The sequence below is a fragment of the Embiotoca jacksoni genome, unplaced genomic scaffold, assembly GCF_022577435.1.
Source record: "Embiotoca jacksoni isolate LCO1_2020_lvr unplaced genomic scaffold, fEmbJac1.0.p SCAF_14, whole genome shotgun sequence".
Lineage (NCBI taxonomy): Eukaryota > Metazoa > Chordata > Actinopteri > Embiotocidae > Embiotoca > Embiotoca jacksoni.
The window spans coordinates 6,359,507-6,387,070 of NW_027185274.1; the positions used below are offsets into that span (position 1 = coordinate 6,359,507).

The 27,564-nt window shown below is 42.6% G+C and overlaps 1 protein-coding gene across 2 annotated transcripts; it reads left to right on the forward strand.

Moving 5' to 3' along the window:
• The first annotated feature begins 944 nt into the window (after positions 1-944).
• sacs (sacsin molecular chaperone) lies at positions 945-27,062 on the forward strand. 2 transcript variants are annotated; one of them, XM_069147651.1, is made up of 12 exons: positions 945-1,243; positions 3,505-3,575; positions 3,796-3,904; positions 4,934-5,084; positions 8,671-8,761; positions 8,841-8,926; positions 9,344-9,455; positions 9,730-9,876; positions 10,306-11,791; positions 12,174-12,265; positions 13,459-13,485; positions 14,203-27,062. In XM_069147651.1, exons 3-12 carry the CDS (start codon positions 3,882-3,884, stop codon positions 25,752-25,754), a joined length of 13,767 nt encoding a protein of 4,588 aa, XP_069003752.1. In that variant the 5' UTR covers positions 945-1,243; positions 3,505-3,575; positions 3,796-3,881; the 3' UTR covers positions 25,755-27,062. The 2 variants fall into 2 exon arrangements, with proteins under 2 accessions (XP_069003752.1, XP_069003753.1); XM_069147652.1 differs by lacking the exons at positions 945-1,243; positions 13,459-13,485 and having other exon boundaries at positions 3,104-3,575.
• The last annotated feature ends 502 nt before the right edge of the window (positions 27,063-27,564 follow it).

The window sequence follows — 27,564 nt, forward strand, 5'->3', positions numbered from 1 at the left end:
GGAGGTCGGAGCTTCGCTGTTGTCTCCACCTGCTGGTGTCAGCGTTTAACTGCCAGCTCTCCACTGCTGCTGAAGCGTTACTCTGTTCGTGTCTACTGTAGTCTACTGTAGTCTACTGTAGTCTACTGTAGAACGTCTATCGAGCTGCTGTCATTAAAAAAAAGTTCTATTCTGTTCTATCCGGTATCATAGCTCTATTTTTATACACACTCTATCATGTCCAGTGGAAAGTGGAGACCTATTCTATTCTATTCTATTCTATTCTATTCTATTCTATTCTATTCTATTCTATTCTTCCCTGCTCAACTCTACCTATATAAACATTACATAGCTGAAATGGCCCGTGTGAAGTGGGCTCTTTCTATTCGGTTGTATTCTATTTCATCATAAACATTCATTCATGTAAAATGTGCATCTTTTCTACAACTGTTTTTATTAAACAGTATTCTATTTGATTCTATTCTACACAGATTTTATATTTTTGTATTACGTTCCACCGTATTATATGATCATGTTAGACATTCCACACTTATAATGGCCCGTATAAAGTTGACTCAATTGGTTTTAACAATAAATGTCTTGCAATGAAAATGTAAATCGATTACTGTAGTTATTATTATATTTAAATGATTTGCCTACATTTAAATAGCCCATCTAAAGTGGGCCCAATCTGTTCAATTCAGTTCTGCTCTATCGCTTGTGGCCTCCTATTCTATTGTATTCTATTGTATTCTATCAGTTTACACTCTCTATTTCGCCCTTCGCGCGTGGATTTCTGTTCTGTTCGTTTTTATTTGCCCATCCCATAATTTGCTGGTGTGGTGTGTCCCACCGGAGCGTCTCGCGGAAGCTGTCTCTTTAAGAGACTTCTTCTCTAAAATCCTGCAGTACAAAACTGTCCAGAGGTGTTTGCGACTGTATCGCATTTTACGGGTGAATCCATTTAAACTACCTTCTCTGAAGTGCCAGACACAGAGCTGTCCATGCGGTGTCATTTATAGGAACCCTCCCCTGTGGTGCAGAAGGCAGGACAGAGATGCTGCGCTGACCCTCCTCTCTCTCCAATGCGGCATCAGGATGTGTTCTGCTGGGGCGACAGGGCGCAAGGACACGTATTTTAGCTCCAAAAGCAAAGGATGTTAAAGATGTATAGACATATATAGAATATTACTGAATAGAGAAGTAAATCTGCTGGGAGGTGAGGGATCTCTAAAATAACCGGGGGCGACTGAGATCACAATAGGTAAGTTTGACGTATTTTATATTAGGCTATGCCATGAGCGTTGTTGTATGATGATTATTGAATGGAAGGACAGTTATATTTATTTTATTTTTTTTCTGCAAGGGATGGTGTTCAGTAGATTGAGTGCGTGTCCTCGGAAAACCCGGCCTGATGCCACTGAGAGCAGGTTTATATTTTAAGGTCCTGGGAGTCCTTGACTTTCATGTGATGATGTCACTTTTCTACGTAATCCTGCTGGTTTTCTCGAAAGCAATGCACCACGCTGAGCCATGTTTTCAAAACAGTACACAGGAGTGTGTGATCCGTGCCAAAAGATAATCAGATAACGATGCGGGCCTTCTATATAACAAGCATCCAAACCAACGCAAAGAGAAAAACGTACACAGTTTATTAAGTAGGCCTGACATATCGGCTTAGTGTCATATAGGCCTCGTCTAAAAGTGGTTAATCTGATGTGGAGGACGGCTGGATGGGGTCCCTGTTTTAGCCACTGCTGCTTGTCTACAAAGTTGAAGTGCGCATCTGTGACTGCAGTGTGTTGGCGTCTGAGCGGGACTACAACTCCCAGAATTCATCAGTACAGGCCACTCAGTTTAATCAAAGTAATGCAAGCATTCACTTAAAAAAAATAATAATAAAAAAAAAAGTAGGCTGTAGCAATGTCACTCCTATCAAGATAACCTTATTGGAAGAATGTACATGACAGTTGTGTCCTTTGATTGTTGTGTCAACAGCACATTTCTGGTGCTGCTGCTGCTGCTGCTTGCTGTGTATGGGAGCTGATCTTTTAGCATTAGTCTGTTTACAGTAAAATCAGTAACGACGTGCACGACAGAAACATATGGAGTTTGGAAGGTGCCAACAGGTTTAATTGGAAGCAATCAAAATTTAGATTGTAAAATCAAAACAAAATTCATTTTTAAAATAGATCAGTAAAAGAAACATGAGGATAAACTAATTATATCTGCAATTAAATAGGCTATTTGAGAAATAAGTAGGCTCCATTTTTAAAAGTTCATTGCGCAACGAACTTTAGAAATGTTTTTACTTAAATTTTGTCTTATTTCCCATCTTACAATTACATTTTGATCCTGCTTTACATGATCATTTACATGAATTTAGCGTGTGAAGTGGTGTCTACATGTTGCATGACTGACAGAGCACCAATAGAAGCTTTGTTTGGCCAATTTGAACAATTTATAAATGTACTGGACTGGGTGGAGACCTTTTATAAAAGCTGTTACAGTTTATGGTGGAGACCAAAATGGAAATGAAAGCAAAGTGAACAGGCTATTGGATTTATATACACCAGGAAGCTGTAACAGGACACCAATTTATACTACATTAAATAATCCTGGTGATGATGCTCCATGTCTACTGGATGCTAGATGGGTCGTGTAGGATTCAAACTTTTGTCACCATTAGGCCTATATTCCACATTATTTTCCAATTTGGCATCTGTCCTGGCCAAAAAAAATAAAAAATAAATAAAATAAAAAAAATCGATTAACACAGCTTTAAATTCAATCAATAAATCTGATCCTATCGGCACAGATGGTCATAGTTTAAAATGATGGATTCATGTCCATCCAAGCCTCAGCAGTAGCTACTGCAGCTGCTGCTGCAGCTGCTTCAGTCAGTTGACATTAATCAATAGCAAAATATCAATAGATCACTTCCGGACTACTGGGCTGGTAGATTATGGATAGGGAGCGTGCTCTTGAGTCTTCATAGTCTCTGCTGTTTGCGTTGATTTATGAATGCGCACCTCGCATACACAAATGTGAAGATTTACAGTACAAAAATAGTGTTATTAGGATTGCTTGTTAAAGTATGAAACTCTTAATACGAAGAAAAAAATCCCGTTTAGAGATCGATTCAACATGTACGCTACTACGCATGCGTAACAAAAAAAAATAAAAAATATTGACAGTTTATTAATGTTACGGGAGCAACAGAGGCTTATGAAGAAATGAAATAAGCTTTCGGAAGGAAATATAGATCGACTATTTCAGTGAAACACCACGGCGGACCCCGAGCCAAGCGATAAGAGTTAGCGGAGACCGTTTCGTCTTCCTGACGGGATTTAAGACGACGCGGAAATAACCGGGACGGAAACCTCTTGCTCCGTCTCTGCAGTTTTTTCCGCTCTCTCGCTCGGCGTAATTCATTATTATTAGAACATCGCCTTTGAAGGAGTCGGGATGTTGTTGGAGGGAAATAACCATGTCACTCTCTATTGTTGTTGTTATTGTTTCCAGGAAAAGGGGCTACCGTGAAATGTTTCAACTCTTTGAGAGGACCGTTGACGGCGCGCGCTGGACGGACACAAGTGAGTGTTGGGATAACGCTCCCGAAGAGGCCAAACAAAACGAGTCGGAGGGAGCTTCAAACACACACCTCGACTTTTTTAATGCGTCTTATATTTGGCAAATACATTATAGGGCTGTTATTAATTTACCACGCTGTTGCTTTGCACGGGCAGGTGTTTTAGGAGTGGGGGAGGGGGGGAGAAAAACAAAATAAATAACGGTTTTCTTGTTTTACCACAGCCGCTTTGCGGGGGGAGTATTCCTCCGCTCAGAGAAGATAGTCCAATGAATGCGTGTCCTATCTGGGACAAAGACACGGCAACGACATGACAAACTGTCCGGACCCGTGGTAAGTTTGCTTTAAAATATCCCCCGGTAACATAAAGCATATATATATATATATATATATATATATATATATATATATCAATATATATATATATATACTGCAGCGGAAAGCCCTCCTGCAGCACTTCTCCTGGTTGTGATGTTCAGGCTCTTTTCACAAAGTAAAAACCAGGAGTGACAAACCTTTTTTTCAGGCTCTCTGCTCTCACGTGTCCGTCATATATATATATATATATATATATATATATATATATATATTTCTGCCGTGACGTTTAATCGGTCTTGTGTAGTTTAGTGTGGGCCGAGGAGCTTTTGACCCATCCTCTTGTGGAGCTGACTGCCACACCCACCCAGCTCCAGTGAACGCACCAGCAGGACTCGGGCTGCCAGGTCCAGTGTCCTGCAGCTGAATGAGCAAGAACATGTTGGCAGGTTAACTTCTTGGTTTATATCAAGTGAAACATCCACGCTGTTCCCTTAAAAGGCAACACATCGCTGGAGTGAGGTGGTGAAAAATAATGGCTATTCAGGCAACTAAACGTCCCATTGAGAGACCACTGGTGCAATTTTAAAGGTCGTACTTTTTAAAGGACAACATTATCATCCAGCAGCGTTTGCTGTACGTAAACGTACAAGTTGATGTGCTCGTAATCAAAACGCGGAGCTTTACACAGACATGACATGGCGCTGATGGACCGTGAACAGATGGACCTGGTGAGGTGTCCGTTCTCGTGTTTCTGCCGATCTTAAAACCTTGATCAATAGTGACGGTAAACAAGACTCCTGTGTCCTCTAGTAGACATCACATTTGACACCTCCTCCTCTCTGTTGTTGAACAGAGTACTCTTGTCTGTGGATTTAGTTTAAATCTACATGCGTATTATAATTTTGGAAACAAGTCAAAACTTTGTATACGTAGATAACACTGTCAGCAGGCTTATTCTGAATTATTATACACTAAAAATGTCTTTAATTTGCATTTGTTTGTTGTCAAACTTCAAACGCAATTTCCTTCGTCTGTATTTTCTAGGTTGCCATGGGTGACAGTTCGTCACGAGTGCATTGGCCCGAGGTCCTACCGGGTCTCTCCCTTCACATCTGTTCAAGATGTCAAACAGCTGCTCTACGAGGAGACAAACCTGCCAGTCAACGAGCAACGGCTGACTCACAATGGGAGAACGGTGAGTTTTTATTGTTTGTACAATTTGAACGTCTTCTGTGTATCACAGCAAACAAATACAAATGATACAACAGAAAAGTGGTTTTGGCTGCTCTCTGTGTTTTCTAGTTCCTTGTATGTTGCTGTCCTCATTTTTTTTTTTTTTGAAAGGGACTAAAGCAATATGGTTTATCACTTTGTTTGTCTATTAGCATTATATTCCTTGTATTTTTGTGGGGGTTAATTAAATATCAGAATACACAGTAAGGTCATCTTTTTTTTGTTTGCCTGATGTTATGTGCCTTGTTCCTGTGTCACATTTCACTAATAACACTAAACAAAGACAAGAGGAAGAACTGAGGTTTCTCTGTGATAGTAGATATCTGTGAACTGCAGTAAATATCCCTGTTTAAAGACCCCGTGCTACAACTGCAGGACAAAAGCTGCAACACTCGTCTAAACTGTTAACAGTGTCTTCATTGTTAGAAGAGCTGTTAGTCAACACACAGTCACTCTCTATCTATCTATCTATCTATCTATCTATCTATCTATCTATCTATCTATCTATCTATCTATCTATCAATCAATGTATCTATGTATCTATGTATCTATCTATCTATGTATCTATCTATCTATCTATGTATCTATCTATCTATCTATCTATGTATCTATGTATCTATCTATCTATCTATCTATCTATCTATCTATGTATCTATCTATCTATCTATGTATCTATCTATCTATCTATGTATCTATCTATCTATCTATCTATGTATCTATCTATCTATCTATGTATCTATCTATCTATCTATCTATCTATCTATCTATCTATCTATCTATCTATCTATCTATCTATCTATCTATGTATCTATCTATCTATCTATCTATCTATCTATCTATCTATCTATCAATCTCTCAATCTCTCTCTCTCTCTATATCTATCTATCTATCTCGCTCTCTCTCTCTATATATATATATATCTCTCTCTCTATCTCTCTCTCTCTCTATATATATATATATATCTATCTCTCTCTTTCTCTCTCTCTCTCTCTATCTATCTATCTATCTACCTACCTACCTCTCTCTCTATCTATGTAGCTCTCTCTCTCTCTTTCTCTTTCTCTCTTTCTCTCTCTCTCTCTCTATCTATGTATCTCTCTCTCTCTTTCTCTCTCTCTCGCTCTCTCTATGTATCTCTCTCTCTTTCTATGTAGCTCTCTCTCTCTCTGTCTCTCTCTCTCTCTCTCTCTCTATCTATGTATCTCTCTCTATCTATGTATCTCTCTCTCTTTCTATGTAGCTCTCTCTCTCTTTCTCTCTCTCTCGCTCTCTTTGTATCTCTTTCTCTCTCTCTTTTTCTTTCTCTCTCTCTCTCTCTTTCTATGTATCTCTCTCTGTCTCTCTCTCTTTTTCTCTCTCTCTCTCTCTCTATGTATCTCTCTCTCTTTCTCTCTCTCTCGCTCTCTTTGTATCTCTTTCTCTCTTTTTCTTTCTCTCTCTCTTTCTATGTAGCTCTCTCTATCTCTCTATCTATCTATCTATCTATCTATCTATCTATCTATCTATCTATCTATCTATCTCTCTCTCTCTCTCTCTCTCTCTCTCTATCTATCTATATAGCTCTCTCTCTCTCTCTCTCTCTATCTATCTATGTATCTCTCTCTCTATCTATGTAGCTCTCTCTCTCTCTATGTATCTCTTTCTCTCTCTCTCTCTCTCTCTCTCTTTATCTCTCTCTCTCTCTCTCTCTCTCTGTATCAGCTCCACTGACTGCTGTTGTCAAATGATCTGACTCAGACTGACCAACATGATGAGGCACTTCATCATCATGTATTGAACAGCACAGTAGTCTACTTAGTGTCCTTCTACCATCAAAAAAAAAGATCATTTATATACAAAGCTGTACTAAACACATGTTAATTTACATTTACAGAGTAATAAATGTTGAATTGTCTATTGTTAAATGTTACAGCTTTATAGATTATTATTATAAAATTGTAGGCATATATTTTATATAGTTTTATTAAGGCCTTATAATACCCTTTCATGCTATAAAGATCATATTTTGAAACAAACAAATGTGTTAGTATTATTAATTTGAACAGTTAGTGACTTTTTGTATGGTATGTTTCCACGAAGAGTCTTGTGTGGTGGTTTATCATAGTTCACCCAGTGAATGGAATAACATGACTGCAGTTGACCCCGTGTGTTGGGACTCAGCTGATGGAAAGCACCAGGTGGTGGTCAGTGCTTGGCAGCCCCCCTGATCTCATATGCAGAAATTAGCTGCAAGCCACACCCACAAACTAATGACAAGTCCAAGGGCAATGTTAAAGAAAAGTCACATTTAAGCCTTGAATTCATCTCTGTCTGAATGTTCAGTCACATGAACTGTTTCCTAGAAACAAGAATGAAAACCATTCCCACTGTGCTGTAACTCTATATTTCAAGTCTCAAAGCCGTTCTGCCTAATGCAGTTAAAAATGTGCAGCAGTCAGATGGGGGAGGCACCGTGCCAGACGCTGTACTGAGCAGAGTGCTATGCTTTTTCGGAGAATCTGAAAGGCAACCTCGTCTTCTTTTGTTTGTTTCAGAGGCAGTCTTTATTGTCTGCGGGTGCTTTCAAATGTCATAAAACATTCAGTCTAGTAGCCAAATGAGGAAAAGCACGTCAAACTATTATACTAGTAGCCTACGTATACATTGGTAACACTTTACTTAAAGTGGCTGTATTTAGAATTTATTAGCAGTAAGTCCATGTTTACAAATATAATAATAAAGACTATCTGCTTGAAACTACATTGTAGTATATCGTAAAGCATTAATTATACTGTTTATATACCGTTTATAAAAGCTAAATAGGAGGACTTTAATGAAAGAAATGTGTCATCAAAGCACTCTTTTCTTTCTCTCGATACATTTTAATCACACCAGATAGACAAGATAAAATGAATTAATTTCAACGTTTAAATCTCATTTTGTCAGAACATTATTTGATATAACCACCCTGCCTCATAGTCCCGAATGTGATGCCCTTTAAACTATACTGTCCATTTGTTGTTCGCACTATATCTTTTTCCCATATTAAATATGAATATGACATTAAAGACTTAAAATTCTTAATTTCACAATGACTATCTCACGGTTGCAGCGACCGTGATGAGGATGATGACGGAGGGTTTTTCTTCTTGCGCACAGCTCAGTTTGCTCAACAGCAGGTTGATGTGCAAAGACTGCTGAGTGCAGTGTCACCTTGAAGAGCCCCAAACATCAGCAGTGTCCGGCCCGGTGCCGACTCCCTGCTGCATTGATTCTGAAACATGCACCCGGAAAAGATTGTCTGTCAACTAATGTGCAATAACGCAACCCCGAATGATTTAACTGTAGCTGTGGTGACAGACTGATGACACAGGGATGTTGATGTTAAGACAGCTGTAAGTCTGTGAATAGTTCTCATAAAAATGAGAACGTTCTACTTTCTTTTTGTGTAACATTGCACTGAATTTAGTTTTGTTAGTTTATTTGATTATTTAATAATATTTCTACATGTTTCCACGTGACATTTTTTTTCTCTCGATATGCTAAATTATTTTCGGTCTCCTCCATAGCTGGATGACAGTGTGCAGATCTGCACCTTGGTGCCCGCAGGTAGCCCTGAAGTGTCTGTCACTCTGGAGGGAAGAGGCCTAAAAGGGGGAGGTGAGCTGAAAACCACCAACATCTCTGCACTAAACCAGTTACTCTTAACAGGACCGCTCACTCAGCTTGTCTTTCACAGGGAGGTTTGGGCAGACGACGCCTCCACTCGTCGAATTTTTGAAAGATATTCTGAGGAGGTATCCCGAGGGTGGACAGATTCTGAAAGTAAGCAACATGCTATATTTTTTTTTCTAGTGATTTTTACTTGACCAATCAGGACAATAATCTAGAAATTACTGAAGTCTATTTGTCAGAATTTGGCCTTAGATCAGGCCCACTCAGCATAAGTTAAAGCACTGAGTGATTAATAATGAGAAAATATGCCACGCTTGTACAAAAACAAAGGGAATCGTTTTATTTTGGCTTTAACTTGCCGGCCTCAGCAAAATTACCATATATGGTGGCACTATTGCCAGGATAAAGGGTTGAAGTCCCTGTGGAGGCATCTACTGCTCTTAATGATGTCCTCATTTCACCGCAAGGCTTTTTGGATATAGGCATCCACCAAATAAACTCATGTCATTTTGTACTTTCACAGTGAAGCCTTTATAAATGCATGCTTTGCTCTGTTTTATTTTGAAGGAGCTGATTCAAAATGCAGAGGACGCTGGAGCCACAGAAGTTAAGTTCATGTACGATGAGACGGAGTACGGAGTGGAGTCACTGTGGTCGCCTGGCATGGCTCAGCATCAAGGTTAGCAGTTAGTAACCAGTGAGGTACAGCAGGATAGCCCGGTGTCACTGCTCTTTGATCGGAGGGCATAAATTCAATCTCTCATGTTGGCAAGAATCTGACTTGCTTACGTGTTATTCAGCAGCTGTCATAAAGCTGATCTGTTCTCACAGGGAAACAGAAAAGACAATTTTGTTACAGGGTTATGAGCATAATGCACTTCTACCTTTACTTATTTATTGTACATTTACTGTACATGTATGTTTAGGTTTAATCTGTTTATGTTGACCTGCAGGAACAGCACTGTATGTCTACAATGATGCTGTGTTCACTGTGGAAGACTGGAATGGGATTCAGGAGATTGCAAGAAGCAGGAAGAGAGAAGATCCGTTGAAAGTTGGACGATTTGGTATTGGCTTCAATTCTGTGTACCATATTACAGGTGAGATTCGTCGTTAAAAGCAAATTAGAATTTATATTTCAAAATGTTTAAATTTAACATGTTTATGTTTATTTTTCACTGAATTTGCCACTGAATAACACCTCGCTCGGCTCGCTGCGTCCGTGACGTACGCTTTCTGATTTTCTAATTTCAAAGGTCGCTGTTGCTGATTTCTTGAATTTAACACAAAACGTGTACAACTTGTGTGCCGATGTTGATCAAGCGAAACAACTTGGTTACTTGGGAACTCATGGAGGTTTTTGCTTTCCCCTGCTTCATGTGCATGACTGTACTACGCTCTGTTCATGCACAACAGGAACAGTCTCAGACCGTTTTACCGCACCTTGTGTACATTTCCATCTATAGAAAGGTAAATTGTAAACGTTAATATTTCATCCATAATTTTTGCTGTTTGTATGTGTGTTTCAGATGTGCCCAGTATATTCAGTGGAGACCAGATTGCCATGCTGGACCCTCATCAGACCTTATTTGGACTGAATGAGTCCGGGCAGTGTTGGAACTTGAAGACGGACACGAAGGAGATCACAGAACTTGCTGACCAGTTTTCTCCCTACATTGGGATGTTTGGGAGTTCTGAGAAGATCATCAAGGACGGCAGCTTTCCTGGGACTCTGTTCCGCTTCCCACTCCGCATGACGCCCTCCCAGCTCAGTGGCAACATTTACAACAAGGAAAAAGTACTGGAGCTCTTTGAGTCTTTCAAAGCTGATGCAGACACGGTGCTCCTCTTCCTCAAGAGTGTTCAGAAGATCTCATTGCATGTGCGCGAGTCTGATGGCACAGAACGCATGTTGTTTCAGGTTACAGCAACGGAGAACACTGATGATAAACTGGAAAGGCCAAACGCGCTGAAGACACTGGGTCAGGCTATAGACAGCTACAGCAACGGTGTGCCCAGCTCTGCCATCACATGCGTCACCTACCAGGTCAACATAGAGACTCAGGATGAAACAGCTAAAGAGACTCAGAGGATGACGTGGCTGGTGTGTAATGGAGTTGGGGGAAGAGGGATGTGTGCCGAGTTGGACTCTCTGGCAGATGATTTGAAGTTCACGCCGACTATTGGCATCGCCCTGCCTCTTACTCTTGTCAACAAAGAGGACAAAGGTGCAACATCTGGTTTCTCAGGACGAGCTTTTTGTTTTCTTCCTCTTCCCCCGGGGGAGGAGAGCGAGACAGGGCTTCCCGTTCATGTCAGCGGCTTCTTCGGCCTCACAGACAACCGTAGGAGTATCAAGTGGAGGGAAGTGGACCAGTGGAGGGATCCTGCTGCCTTGTGGAACGAGCTGCTTATAATCACTGTCATCCCGAGGGCTTACTTTACCCTCATAATTGAGGCTATCAAAAGGGTACAGACAAAAAAGGACCAAGACTTTCCATTGTCCCCCACAGGGACCTATCGAGCCTGGCCAGACCCTAAGCAGGTCAAGTCCCGCTGGAAACCCATCCTCCAGCCGCTGTTTAATGAATTGCTGCAGCAGCAAGTCATCTATTCCCTCAGTGAGAGCTGGATCAGGGTGGACCAGGCTGTGTTCTCAGAGCTGGACACAGATGAGGACATTTCAGAGACTGTGATCAACTACCTCCAAAGCTCAGGAATGCAGGTGGCACAGGTGCCTGCTGCGGTGGACTTTGTCTTGGCTGCCTACGTGACTGAGTCCACTGAAGTGAGGAAGGTGACTCCATCTTTGTTGCGGCAGGTGATCAGGAAGAACAAACACAAAGGTCCCTCACAGGAGAAGCTGCTGCTGCTGGAGTTTGCGCTCAGTGATGCCAATTACAGTGACCTTTTAGGACTTGAGCTCCTGCCGCTGCAAGATGAGACATTCACAACATTTTCATCCTCCGTCAGTGAAAAGGATTCCATTTACATTTCATCTGAGGAGTATCCCAGGTAGAGAAAGGGTCAAATTGTTTCACTTCCAATATGCTGGCTTGAGTTTCTGCTAGTTTCATCCAACCAAGTTTTTGTTAAAAATAGTATGAAATAGTATTCTTACCTTGAATAATCTGGACTGTTTTTCATGGACAAAGCACTTATTCCTAATACTTTGTGACATAATTTTGTGAACCAGATTGAAGCATTATAAATATAAACAGTAAATTTCCATTCCTTTGATGCACATACACTACACGCATACATTTGGCCAGCGGAATGTGTTTGTCTTTTACACAAACTTCGTCCCGATAGATTCAGCTTTGTATATGGAAATTAAAACACGTACACAAATAATGTAAAAGATTTCTCACCTGTTTTTCTTCGTATTCATCCAAAGGTCCCTGTATTCAGGACTGGAGCATCGGTTCATCCTGGAGAGTATCAAGACTTCAGTGATGGACAGTTTGAAGAAAGCAGCCAAAAGCAGAGGTACTGTAACACGTTTAGTCGACATGTCATCCATTTCAAACAACAACATGCATGTATAAATATCTTTGATCAGTGACCATTATATCTTTATATTGTATAATAGTTTGACATATTTTTGTGTATTCTTAACAATAAGAACTGAATCTGCGATTGCATTCATGGGTTTTAGAGACAGCTTAAAGCACTGCACAAAGTATGATTTATTGTATGAAATGTGAATATGTTTAAGAGTGTCACATGCAAATTATCTGCAAGAACTCTTATCTAAAAATGAAACTAAAACATCCTCGTGGTCCTGTGATGACTGTGTGGGTTATGTTGATTCAGCCATGTTGTAGTAACGGTGGGTCATCTTACACTCCAGCGGTGCCAGCAGGGCATTCAATCTGGTACAGTGCTGATAGTTAATTTAGGAGGAAGAGACAGAAAGGGGAAGAGAGAGAGAGAGAGAGAGAGAGAGAGAGAGAGAGAGCATGCTGATTCATGGATGAGTTGTTTTTGTGCCACACATTCCACTCGATCCACAAAGTCAGATGCTGAGTGCACCCACTGCCATATCCAACCATGACTCGGAGAAGAGGGCCATTCGCCCCACAGAGGAAATATGCTGAGTAACAGATTTGTCCCCTAAACCCAAAGTGACAGGGGTTATTAAAATTTCATACGCTGTAACTACAACAACATTACACTAACTTTTACCCATTTTCTACATAATACCGTTTACTATACATGTTTGTTGAATTTGTAAAGAATTTATGTGAGATCTTTCACATTGTGTCTACAGTGTTTTAACTTTACAGCATCCTATTTAAATATAAACCTGGCCTCTGCTGACCGCTGGCCTCGCCCCTGTTGATGATGGTAAAGCACCACTATTGAGATACTCAGATCCACTGACATCACCTGACCTCCCCCTCTCCACCCGTGTTTCCATTCCCTCAAACAGCTATTATTTTTAAAGTATGTCTTGGGAGACAACAGTAGCAGTCTCTGAACCACCCTCGTACGCACATGCTGAAAGATGTCAGTGGTTATTAGTAACACAGATATTCAATGAAAGGGTTAAAGTGTCTACCTCAAAAACATTTTTTTGAGTGTGTCGGAGGATCGTTGATTCACGTTTTTCAATTACAAATAAGACAGAAACAGTCGAATTCATTGCACATCTTTTAAATTTGTCATTTGAATTACAGTGCAACAGTTTCTTTGGGGGTGCTCAGGTAGGTGTTTCGCAGTGTGTCAGATGTTTTTATTATTAACCGAGACTAACGCGTGACTGTAAATATTCACCATGGTAACTGCATTCAGAGAACTCGTATGAGAAGCAAAAACTTCAATTCACACGTTCAGTGAAACACCGTCACTGATCTTTATAACTTATTTCACACAGTATTCTGCTTGTGTTTCATTGTGCAATTTATGATCTGCAGTTACCAGCTACTGCTGAACATGGGTTCAAGATTGACAGGATTTTGTTCATGTTTGTGTGAAGAGAGCTTGTACAAGTGTGTTTGCATGGCTTACATTAGCAATATTGTTGTATTGTTTTAAATTTTAATATGACTATACTAATTACTGACATTAAGTCGTTATTTTTGGACAACATTTATTTTAAATGGAATGTGTTTGCACTGTGTTGCTCTGCTCTTCAGAAACTATTTAGAAACGGACATAAAATCTATCCAGAAAAAACATCACACTTCAATGAGTACAGCAGAAATGGGGCAAAGTGAGAGGGGGGGGGGGGGGGGGGGGGGGGAAGCCAACCTTTATTGTGTTAACTCCGGCATACATTCCATTATGTTACATTTACAGGCTTAAACTGTAAATGCAAAAGTGGAGTTGCTGCATCATGCAATAACAACACACCCAACTGTCAGCGAAACTTTTAATATTGAGCAATGTGACTAATTGAATTTTCCTTGTTAATTTAACAGGAAGACCCTGCACTCAACTACAAGTCCTCAACCCTGAAAGATCAGCTCGACTCATCAAGGAGATCCTATCAGCAGCCTGGCCAACGAGAGACTTTACTGTCCAATGGGAACCTGGAAACAGAGAGCTGAAGCATCCTTCCGTTTCCTGGCTAAAGATGATTTGGAAGCATCTCTATATATATTTTCCTGATGACCTAAATACCTTTGAAGAGATGCCTTTGATCCCACTTGTGCCACTCGAGGAAAGCATGGACGTCGTTCATCTTCTACGTCTCAAAACGCCATCCCCAATAATTCTTGTGGATGAGGAAGAGGCACCACTTTCAGAAAACCTGCTCGACATCATGGGGAAGCTTGGGGGAGTAGTGATAAAAAAGCTAGATTCATGTTTGCAGCACCCTCTGCTAAAGAATTACATGCACCCATCTTCTCCTGGCATGCTTCTACAAATTATGGATCGTTTGTCAACGCAACGATTATCTAGCCAAGTATCTTCTTTCTCAGTCAAAGAGAAGATTGCTCTCAGAAACTTTCTTGCAGGACTGTCTGACATTACAGAGAGGGAAAAACATACCCTGCTTGACCTTTCCATCTTTGAGAAAGTTGGAACCTGCTTTGAAGGCACCCCAGCATTTACATCACTGAGAGGGGCCAGAGCTTTGCATCACCGAGCCAAGTATCCACCAGATGTGAAATTATCTCAAAATCTTGTGTCTTGCTGTGACGAGGAATCAATCCGCCTCATCAAGATGCTCAATGTTGAACAAGTGAAAACAACAGAATGTTTGAAGATGATCATTCACGATATTGAGAGGGGGTTCTACACAACAGATGAGACAACCCAAATCATGCTTTGGGCTCTTAAACATCTGGCGTTTCTGAAGAATGAAAACTCATCTGTGATTGGATGGCTTTCTCCTCTTAAATTCATTCAGTTGCCTAGTGGAAAGTCATTCAAAGCCTCAGACCTTTTTGATCCTGAGTTGGAGATCCTACAACATCTGTTCTACATGGAAGAGAAAACCAGGTTTCCCACAAGCACATTCACATCATCTCCTGATATCCTTCATTCACTCAGACAACTGGGACTAAGAAATGAAGTACAGCTTAGTGAAAAAGATGTACTTCGAGTGGCAAAGAAGATAGAGGAGTTACAAAGCAGTGAGGAACCCGAGTGGGACTTCATAATCAAAAAGGCAAAGACACTCCTGCAAATACTTAACAAACAGACCAAGCTGGTCAAATCTGCTGATGCTCAGATATCATTGCTAAAACTAAAATGGGTACCTGTCTGTAAAGAAAGACCTCTAACTTACCCTAAATCCCTTGCTTGGGTTGGAGATACTCTCAATATCTGCTCCTTGTCTGAGATGTGTGAAATATCCCAGGCAGTGCTTGTGGGATCTTCAGTAGCACTGGTTGAACACACATCTGCAGGTATGAAGAAGGCACTGAAACTAACGATAGAGCCACAGGTGGACCAAGTGTTACAACACCTGAAAGCAGTGAATGACTGGCATAAATCTCAAGCGTTCACCACAGAAGATTGGTATCAGTTCCAGCAGATCTTGTTTGAGATTTACGGCTTCATGCAGGCTCATCTTGAGGACGCAAGAGAAGCAATGAAATCACTGCCTTTTGATTGGGTATGGACAGGGAAGGCATTCTCATCACCAGGCCAGACAGTCCTTAAACATCTCCCTGATCTGGACTTGCAGCCTTACCTGTACTCTCTGCCAAAGACGATGAGAAAGTTTCACAAGCTTTTCAAGTTTTGTGGTTCAGTTGAAGAGGTTGTCCCAAACCATGTGTTTGAAGTCATCACCACCATCCGACAAAGATGTGAAGGAGAGATAACCAAGGAGGAAAGCAAACATGATATTCTGCTCTTGATCAACATCCTGAGATGGCTGTACAACAACCAGATACCTGTAGACACTAACATGCATGTGCCGATTCTTTGTTACAAGGACCTAAGCAAATTAGCAATGAAGCCCATTCACGAATGCACCTACTGTGACATCAAGGTTGACGATTTGAATGACTTGCTTGAAGACTCTGCAGAACCAATTATATTGGTCCATGATGACATCCCCATGAAAACTGCAGAGTGGCTGAAGGTACCATGTTTGAGTACAAGATTGATAAACCCAGAGAATCTTGGATTTGAACAATCAGGCCAACGAGAACCTCTAACCGTGAGAATAAAGAATATCTTGGAGGAATATCCATCTGTCGCAGACATTTTTAAAGAGCTCCTCCAGAATGCTGATGATGCAAGTGGTACAGAGTGCAGTTTCCTTATTGACATGAGAAAAAACACTGACATCCGAGAGAATCTTCTTGACCCTGGCATGATTGTTTGCCACGGGCCCTCCTTGTGGTCGTTCAACAATGCTGTATTCTCAGACACAGACTTTCTGAACATCACAAGATTAGGTGGATCAGTGAAGAGATGTGAGGCAGACAAAGTTGGCAAGTTCGGCTTGGGCTTCAATTCTGTTTATCACATTACTGATATCCCCATCATAATGAGCAGAGAGTTCATGATCATGTTTGATCCAAACATCAATCACATCAGCAAGCACATCAGAGACAAGTCTAATCCAGGGATCAAAATCAACTGGAGCAAACAACAGAAGAGGTTGAGGAAATTCCCCAATCAGTTCAAACCCTTCATCAATGTCTTCAACTGCCAGCTTCCTTTAGCTCAGGACTCACCGTACAAATACGGCGGTACGCTGTTCAGACTCCCATTCAGAACAGAGCAGGAAGCGTCAGTAAGCGAAATCAGTAGTCTGTACTACAATACCACTGATATCTATTCTCTTGTTGATGAGTTCAGCATATGTGGCCATCGGTTCATTCTATTCACGCAACATGTCGGAAGTATGGTCTTGAAGTACCTGAAATATGAGGAACCAAATCCAGCAGGAGCACAAGATGTCGTCACAATCAACAAAAGTGTGTGGTCATGCAAAGCCTCATACGGACCTCTGAGCATCCTAAAATCTGCAGCAAAGGTTATGAAAAAAGTAGCGAGCACCAACAAGGTACCTGCAGATGTTCCCAAGTCTGGCTGCATCATACGCGTTATGGTGGAGGAGTTTCATAATGTGTTCAAACGCATTGTTGATCTTCACTCCCCATTGTTCCGAGGTTCAGAGGAAGATCCCAACCAGTACTTTGAAATGGCTGCTAAAGGTGTTCAGACAAGAAGACTCACAGATGACATGCCTCAGAAGGCGGTCGAGGTCACCAACTGGCTCATCTGCTCATGCATGGATGTGAATGAGGCGCTCAAGTTTTCCCTCAGTGATAGTGGAAAAAGACTCGGACTTGTGCCTTGTGGAGGGGTGGCTGTTCTTCTCTCCGAGGAAGAGAATCGGAAATGGACAGTGAAGACAAACGCGACATCGATTGGAGAGGTGTTCTGTTACTTACCATTGCGAATCAAAACAGGCCTCCCAGTCCACATTAATGGATGCTTTGCAGTGACTTCCAACCGCAAAGAGATCTGGAAGACCGACACCAAAGGGCAGTGGAATTCAGTGTTCATGAGACACGTCATCGTCCAGGCCTATATCGCAGCTCTCACAATGCTGCGTTCAATGGCTGAAAGTGGAGAACTCCTCGAGTACAGCTACTTTGCAGCGTGGCCGGATCCAAGTCAGGTACATGATGACTTTACTCTGATCAGCCAGGGCGTCTACCAAGAAATAGCCAAAGGAGGTGACAATGAGCATGGGAAGGTTTTCTCAGATGGCAAATCCTGGGTGTCAATCAAATATGTCAGATTCCTTGATGATGCCTTACTGTGCAAGCCAGACATTGGTCCTGCTGCTTTCAAGATATTCTTGAAGTACCTCAAGAAGAGTGGCTCGCAAAACCTCTGTGCTGTTGAGCTGCCTGACTGGGTGAAGGAGGGATTTGATGATGCTGGATGTAAAGGGAAGTTGATGGAAAACACCCTGACAGAGAAGCAATTCTTTTCAGATGTCTTTTTCCCTCACATCCAGGAAATAGACAAAGACCTTCGAGATCCCCTGATGCATTATGTCTTGAATGAGAAACTGGATGATTTTGCATCAATCCTCAGGATTACTCCTTGCATCCCATGCTCTGGCCCCAATCAGGAACTCGTTTTACCTTCCAAACTCATTCACCCAGAGGGAAGAGTTGCTAAACTTTACAACACAGATGACGGAAGATTTCCTGAAGGAATTTCTAAAGACTATGTAAACCCCGTGTGTTTAGTGAAGCTGGTGCAGTTAGGCATGGTGAAAGAAGATCTGTCGTGGCAGGACCTGATTGAACGTGCTCATTCTGTTATTGACCTCAATGAAAATGATCATACAGCTGCATGCTTTCGTAGCAGTATACTACTCAGTCTCATCGATGAGAAGCTGAAGATGAGAAATTCAGGAGCAGCTGAGCACTCCGCGAAGCTGCAGGACATCCAGTTCCTTCCATTCCTGACAAGGCCTGCAGGCTTTTCACTACCGTGGCACGGGAACAACTTTTCCCCAACAACAATGTTCTCTGCTAGAGAGCTCTTCACAACTGAACATCAGGACACGGTGTGTCTGATGAAGCCAATACTGAATGAGAATTCCCCATCCTTCAAAGGCTGCGGGTCAATGTCATTGGCTGTAAAAGACTATCTTGGTCTAATAAGGAAGCCCTCCGTTGGACTCGTAATCAGTCAGCTGAAGGAACTATCTCAGTCGTTTGACGGCGTCACTTTGTATCAGGAAAACATAACAAATGCCTGTTACAAGTATCTGCATGAGGAAATGCTACAGGACGAAAATGCTAAAGCTCAAATAACTGAAGAACTGAAAGCCTTCAACTCCATCCTGGTGGAGAACACGTATGTCAGCCCATCCAAAGTGGCATTCCACTTGAATTTTGATGCAGCTCCACATCTCTATCAGCTCCCTAACAAATACAGGAACAGTTGCCGTGAACTCTTTGAAAACGTTGGGGTACAAGCCAGCTACACAGTTGAGGATTTCTCAGCAGTTCTTGAAACTGTCAAACAAGAATGTGGGCGAAGGGCGCTCACAGAGGAAAACTTTCAGCTGTGTCGCAGAATCATTAGTGAGGGAATCTGGAGCTTGATACGAGACAAGAACCAAGAATACTGCCAAGCAAATTATGGTGGGATTCTGTTACCTGACTCCAATCTAACATTGCAGCCATCAAAATCGCTGTGCTACAATGATTGCCCTTGGATCAAAGTCAGAGACTCTTCTGTGAAATACTGTCACGGGGATATTCCAAGAGAGGTCGCCGTGAAATTAGGAGCCGTCCCAAAACGCCACAAAGCATTGGAGAGATATGCTTCGAATGTGTGCTTCACTCGACTCGGTACTGAGTTTGGACAGAAAGAAAAGCTCACAAGCAGAATTAAAAGCATTCTCAATGCTTATCCATCAGAAAAGGAAATGCTGAAAGAGCTGCTTCAGAATGCAGATGATGCCAAAGCCACAGAAATTTACTTTGTTTTTGATTCAAGGACACACCCCACAGACAGAATCTTTGACGATAAATGGATTCCCATGCAAGGCCCGGCCCTCTGTGTGTACAACAATCAGCCATTCACAGAGGATGATATCAGAGGGATACAGAACCTCGGAAGGGGAACAAAAGAGGCAAATCCTGGCAAAACTGGTCAATATGGCATCGGATTCAACTCTGTCTATCACATAACTGACTGCCCATCCTTCATCTCAAACAATGACATTCTTTGCATCTTTGATCCCCATGCACAATATGCACCCGGGGCTACATCCGTGAGTCCTGGGAGAATGTTTCGAGACTTGGACTCTGACTTCAGATCTCAGTTTTCAGATGTTCTAAATCTTTACTTGGGAGCTCATTTCAAGTTGGATCGCAGCACAATGTTCAGATTTCCCATCCGCTCGACAGAAATGACAAAGACATCTGAGATAAGTTCCGTCCCTGCATCCGACAGGATGGTGCAAAACCTTCTAGATAAACTTAAAACTGACGGAGCAGAGCTTCTGATGTTCCTCAACCACATGGAGAAGATATCCATCTGTGAAATTGATAATGCATCTGGTGGACTGAAAGTGCTCTATTCCGTGACGGCGAAGATAACGGATGGTGATCGACTAAAACGCAAACAGTTTCACGCGTCTGTCATTGACAGCGTGACCAAAAAGAAGCAGCTCACTGCTATCCCAGTCCAACAGATAACCTACACAATGGACATAGAGGACACAGATGGGAATTCGACCACGTGGATGATCTGCAACAGATCAGGCTTCCCCAACATTGAAAATGTCTCCAAAGGTGTGATCTCAGCTCACAAAAACGAGGACATAACTCTTTTTCCACGTGGAGGTGTTGCGGCATGTGTGAGCCACAACTACAAAAAGCCCCACAGAGCCTTCTGCTTTCTGCCCCTTTCGCTGGAGACTGGCTTACCTTTTCATGTCAATGGGCATTTTGCCCTCGACTCTGCCAGGAGGAACCTATGGAGAGATGACAATGGGGTTGGAGTGAGAAGTGACTGGAACAACAATTTGATGACATCACTGATAGCCCCCGCCTGCGTGGAACTACTGATTCAGCTGAAGCGTCGATACTTCCCGGGTCCCGATCCCACCATGACCATACTACAAGGAACCCCACTTCATGTCGTCAAAGACACGCTGCGAAAATATCTGTTCTTCTTTTCGGTCAACAGACTTGACATACAGCCAGATTGGTACTGCCTGTTTAAAGCGGTATACAACTGTATCCACGCTGACCTGAAGCGTCTGCTTCCTGTTGTCAGAGCAGGACAAATGGACAACTCCGACATGCATTCGGTCGTCTACATTTCTTGGGTGAATACTTCCACTGCAAACAAAGGCAGAGCCTTTTTTGATAATCTGCTCCAAGATGAGCTCCAACACTTGAAAAACACAGATTACAACATAACTTCAAGGAAGTCTGTGGCTGAAAATGTCTACAGACTGAAAACCTTGCTTCTCGATGTTGGCTTCAACCTGGTTCACAGCTGTGACGAGACGGCAAATCTCTACTTGTGTTTGGAAGATGCGGGGATTCCGGTGAGCTACGTTACACCGGGTGACGTCCGTGACTTTCTCCACACTTTCTCATCACCTGACACATCTTGCCATGTCGGAAAACTCCCCTGCCGCCTCCAACAGTCAAACTATAAGTTAATTCATAACTTGAAGATTCTAGTTGACTACTGTTTCAAAGATGTCGAAGTGGATGAAGTCAAAATCGAGGGTTTGCCTCTGTTAATAACAATGGACAACATGCTCCAGGTGTTCGATTCCAAGAGACCAAAGTTCCTGACAACACATCATGAACTGATCTCACCCAGGAAAGAAATGTTCATGAACACGTTGTACATCAGGTACAGCAACATCCTGTTGAATACAGGAGCTGCAAAGGTCTTTGACATCAGCAGCTTTGGTGACCTACTCGGGTCTGTTCTTCCAAGAGAGTATCGAACAAGGATTCCTGTGAAATGGAGAGACACCTTTGCAAGTGAATCCTGGCTCAAGAATGTGTGGACCTTCATCAGTGAGAATATTGCTGTTCGGGAGGATCAGGTGGACGTTAAACCCAGCTTCGACACGGTGCTCGACATTCTGAAAGACTGGGCGTTTCTGCCTGGAATCAAATTCATGGCGAGAGAAAAGCTCGTCGTCCCCGAGCACGATGTGCTTTTACCTCTGAGCCTGATGAACATTGCCATATTTCCTCAGGGCCAAAATGACAAAGTCTTTCACACCCTAATGAAAGCGGGGTGCATTCAGCTGGCTGTGAACAAAATCTGCGTCAAAGACAGTCAAATCACGCCTTTACTGGCCCAATACACAGCAAACATTGAAAACCCATCAAGTGTTCTGAAAGCTGTCGAGTACATGATTCAGACATCTGCGTTCAAATCAGCCAACCTGACCGACAAGGACTTTGAGGCTCTTCTGTTGTATTTCAACTGCAACCTGGCAAACCTCACACAGCAAGATGCACAGAGCCTAAAACTCCTCCCGTGCTTTAAATCAGTGAGTGGGAAATACATCAGCATTGCAAACTATGGGGCAAACTATGTCCTCACAAAAACCATCCCAACTGCAGACATAGACAAATGGGCTCACACAACCTCGGTTGCCTTTCTTGCCGACAGTCCGCAGCTGAAAGATTTGTACGCCTTCCTTGGCTGCATGCCAATCGACGACCTAGAAATTTACCTTAAACATCTCCTGCCGAAGTTCGAGAGTCTTTCCCATGATGCCAAAGTCGAACACGTCGTCTTTTTGAAGGAGAGACTTCTGTCAATGGAAGAATCATGCGAGATGAGGGACCAGCTCTACGGGAAATTGGAGGGATTGTCATTCATCTACGACTACTCCAACAGACTCAGGCCCACCAAGTTTTTCTATGATGAGACAGTGAAGGTGTTTGAAGTTTTGCTTCCTGCAAAGTCGTTCATACCAAGTGACTTTTTCAAGAAAATAGAGCAAGTGTCAAAACCCAAGAATGGGACATTGTTGCTCACCTCATGGATAACATTTCTGAGAAATATAGGTCTCAAGCATGATGTGTCACAGCAGCAGGTTCTTCAGTTTGCAAAAGAGGTCAGCATCAAATCCCAAACAGAGAGCTGGACCAAAGAAAAAGTGCAAACCATTGTCGATGTTCTCTTGAACCATATTTTCACAGAGAGGGCAGACCTGTTCCAAGGAACTTTTCTCAAAGAGCTCTCGATGATACCATTCCTGTGTCCCGAGAGAGCCCCCAAAGAACTCATCAAGCTTCATTCTCAGTACCAAGAGATGAGTGGCACACTTCCTCTCATTCGTTTCAGTGGGTCTCAGGTGAACCCAAAATTCAAGCAAACGGATATTATTCACCTGCTCTGGACATCTTGTCCAATTCTACCTGAGAAAGCGACACCTTCAAGCATCAAGGACCAGGAGGAGAGCACCCTCACTGGACAGGGAGAGCTCGACCAAGTGCTGAACATGTTGAGTGTCAACTTGGACCCGCCACTGGACAAAGTCATATGCAACTGCAAGAACATCTGCAACATATCCAGTCCAGATGACGAAATGGTGAAAACCAGGAACAAAGTTTTAAGATCCACGTACGAGTTCCTCAATTCAGATAAAAGAGATTTCCGTTACCAGCTCCGTGGGGTGGCTTTCGTCATGGTTGAAGATGGCTGGAAATTGCTGAAACCTGATGAAGTGGTCATTAATTTGGACAACGAATCTGACTTCAAACCCTACTTGTACAAGTTACCGCTGGAACTTGGTACATTTCATCAGCTCTTCAAACTTCTCGGCACGGAAGACGTCGTGTCAATTAAACAATATGTTGAAGTGCTGTGGCGAATTTACAGAGGTTCAGAGGGAAAGCAGCTCGACCCCAATGAAATGAGAACCGTGAAAAGGGTCGTTTCAGGACTGTTCAAGTCTCTCCATAATGATCCAGTGGAAATTCGCAAAGACCTCGAGAGTCTCAGAGATTTGGCATTTTATCTACCAAGCCATGACGGTAGATTAGCAAAATCCAACAGCTTGGTGTTCGATGATGCCCCGCACTACAAGAGCAGAATTCAGGGTAACGTTGGGGTTCAGATGCTTGTGGACATGAGCCAGTGTTACCTGGGCAAAGATCACGCCTTCCACACAAAGCTGATCATGCTACTTCCACAGAAACTAAGGCCCAGACTGTTGAGTGGCATTCTCGAAGAGCAACTTGACGAGGACTCTCCAAGAATGTGCCAGTTTGGAGCTCTTTGCTCGCTGCAAGGTCGCCTCCAGCTGTTGCTGTCGTCAGAGCAGTTCATCACAGGGCTGATCCGAATCATGAAACACGAGAATGACAACACGTACCTCGTGAATGAAGAGAAAGCCATACGTCTCTGCAAAGCACTCTGCGAGGGGCTAAAAGTGTCCTGTTTTGAGAAACTCCAGACGACTTTAAGAGTGAAAGGATGCAGTCCGATCCCGCACAGTCGCAGCGAAACACTCGCCTTCCTCAAGAGATATGGGACCGCTGTGATTCACCTCTACATCCAGCATTCAGACAGCAAAGACATCAACTTTCTTTTGGCACTTGCCATGACACTGAAGTCTGCCACAGATAATTTGATTTCCGACACCTCCTATCTGATTGCCATGTTGGGCTGCAATGACATCTACAGAATCACAGAGAAGCTCGACAACCTCGGCGTCAAGTATGACTCGACGGAGCCTTCAAAACTTGAGCTGCCGCTGCCCGGGACCCCGATACCAGCCGAGATACATCACACGCTCCTCATGGACCCGATGAATGTCTTCTATCCGGGGGAATATGTGGGCTACCTGGTAGACTCTGAGGGCGGAGACATATACGGGTCCTATCAGCCCACGTATACGTACGCCATCATCGTTCAAGAGGTAGAAAGAGAAGAGGAGGAAAACGCAAGTTTCCTTGGGAAGTGCTTCCAGATCGACATTGGTTACAGCGAGTACAAAGTAGTCAGTTCCCTCGACTTGTACAAATTCTCAAGACAGGATGAAAGCACCCACGCACGAGACACGACCGCCCCATCAACCCCTTCCAGCCCGGAGAGCCGTTCCTCCGGTCTACGAACGGCCCCTCCTCTTTTCGCTGGCAAAGAAAACCTTCGACCCCCCCCTCAAAAACAGTCTCCAAAAAAGATTAAACTTCATGCGTTGCCCGAGATTCTGAAAGAAGTGACCTTAGTAGTTGAACAAGCTTGGAAGCTTCCTGAGGCGGAGAGAAAAAAGATCATCCGCCGACTGTATCTCAAGTGGCATCCGGACAAAAATGCAGAGAATCTGGACGTTGCCACAGAAGTCTTCAAGCATTTACAGAAGGAGATCAACAGGATGGAGAAACAGTCTCTGGCTGATCAGCAAAATACAGACAGGGCTTCCAGGAGATCCTTCTCCACGTCATCATCCCGCTTCCAGTCGGAGAAGTTCTCATTTCAAAGGTTTTATTCATCGTGGAACCAGGAAGCAACTAGCCACAAGTCGGAGAGGAAACAGTTCAGGGAACATTATCCGAGCTATGCGGGTTCGTCACACTCGCACCGTTTCTTCGTACCTCCAACCTTCAAGACGGTTGGAAACCCCGTGGAAGCCCGCAGGTGGCTGAGACAAGCCAGGGCGAACTACTCTGCCGCTCGCAACGATCTTCATAAAAATGCCAACGAGTGGGTGTGTTTCAAATGCTACCTGGCCACGAAGCTCGCGCTGATAGCCGCCGACTACGCAGTCAGAGGGAAGTCGGACAAAGACGTGAAACCGACGGCCCTGGCTCAAAAAGTAGAGGAGTACAACTCGCAGTTAAAAGGCCTCGCCGGCGATGTTCAGATTCTGGAAGGGTACGGAGTGGACAGCCTGAGAACTCGCTACCCGGACCTCCTGCCATTTCCACAGATTCCCAACGACAGATACACGTCTGAGGTGGCGATGAGAGTGATGGAATGTACCGCGCGGATCATCATCAAGCTTGAAACCTTCGTGCAGCAAAAAATATGACACTGTTGTTAAACACGAGCACGCCCAGATCCTCCCGCGGACGGGAGGAGACCTGCGTCTGTACGCAATACAGATCGCGTATGTCAACTTTGAATCAAACTGAAGTATCCAGCTGGCAGCTTACGGCACATATGCAGTTTCTACCCGTGGTGTCGGCGCTGTGGCTCGTGCACGGTGAATAAATGTCTGGCTCTTTATAACCTAATCAGGCTGTCATCATGTAGATTCGCTGCGATATGTGAAACGACAATTTCTGCGTAAGCTGTACATACCGATGCCTCGGCAAAACGTTTTGTTTACCAAAGTCCCCACATTGACTATATTTGCTCTGAGTTGGATTAAAAAATAAATTTAAAAAAAATATGCTGCTTTTTTTACTTTATCTTTTATAAAAATGAATAAATGAATATATTTTCTTGCTACAGAAAACCAGTCGAGTGTACTTAAGCAATGCGCTTGTCAAGAAATAGACGAACTCGGTGGAATACTGCGATTACTGTCATGCAACGTGTCCTATTTACAAAAGCTCAGCAAAGTCAAGGAAATACAATCATGTTTGTAACTTTTCTTTTTTGTATTTGTATGCTTGTTTTCATATGATTTCTGTAAAAGTTGTACATTTTCTGTAACATAGCCACTTGTTTATGGACAAAGCACTTTTTTGAAACTCCTCATGTACTCGCGATTGTATAGCGCGAACTTGGGAGAATCCAACTGTGAATAGAAACACTTTATATTACTTTAAACTCTTTGTTTGTTTGTTTGTTTGTTTGTTTGATTGGGGACATGTTTTGCATCATTATCTATGAACCACATGGATCTGCACTCAATGCTGAAGAGCAAGTGTCCTGCATTGACAACTTACATTTTGGAAAGGCCAGTGACAACTGCAGATTGAGATATTTGACCTGTTTGGTGAACCTCAGTCGGACATTGTGACAAACTAAAGAGCCATATTTATGCTATAATCTGGGCACAACCCTCAACATGTTAACTTTTGCCAGCATGAAACCAGGTTCATACATTTTTCATATTATTTGAACTTCTGTGGTTTAAGGAACATGAAACTGCACCAGGCTGTGGTGCCGGTGTTACCTTTGATTTTAAGAACTGTACACGCACTTGACGCGTATTGTAAATGTCATTTTGGAACATAACTAAAATGTGCTTCTTTGTATCTGTTGTTCTGTCACGCCTCAACTTTGAGGTGAGTCAGTTAAGGGTGTCTCCTTCAGAAAAACCTTGTGTATCATACATGTTGATGTACACCGTGCCATAGCAAGGCCTAATAAATCCCCCTTAAATACACTGGGTCCGTTTTTGTTTCTAGATTTATAGCAAAAAAAAAAAGACATATACTCGTCTCTGATATAAAGAATTTGGGGTTTTAAATAGTCCAATTATGTTTTGCTGCCGGTTTGAAAATATTTCATTTCATATGTTGTTTTTTTAACCAATGCAAAGCAAACTATTTATTAACTTTAAATGGATAAAAATGAACTCGGTTCTAATTAAGTCTGTTTATGGAGAGTACCGTGGCTGGCAGGTTGGCTCTAATGTGTTTTTAAGAGGTAAAGTTCAGTTGTGGAATGATGGGATTTAAATTTGTGCATGTCAAAAATAATTTGATTTTCTGACGTGACATTTGTTTGCAGTCTGAACAATCTTAAATCAAAAATGTAAAATTCTGAGACAGATCTGAGACTGCTGGCGTCATGACTCGGTGAGCTGACTTTCACATCGGTATGGTGTTTGTGGAGGTCACAAACCTGCTGCAGTAAACGCACCTTGTGACTGACTGAATAAGAGC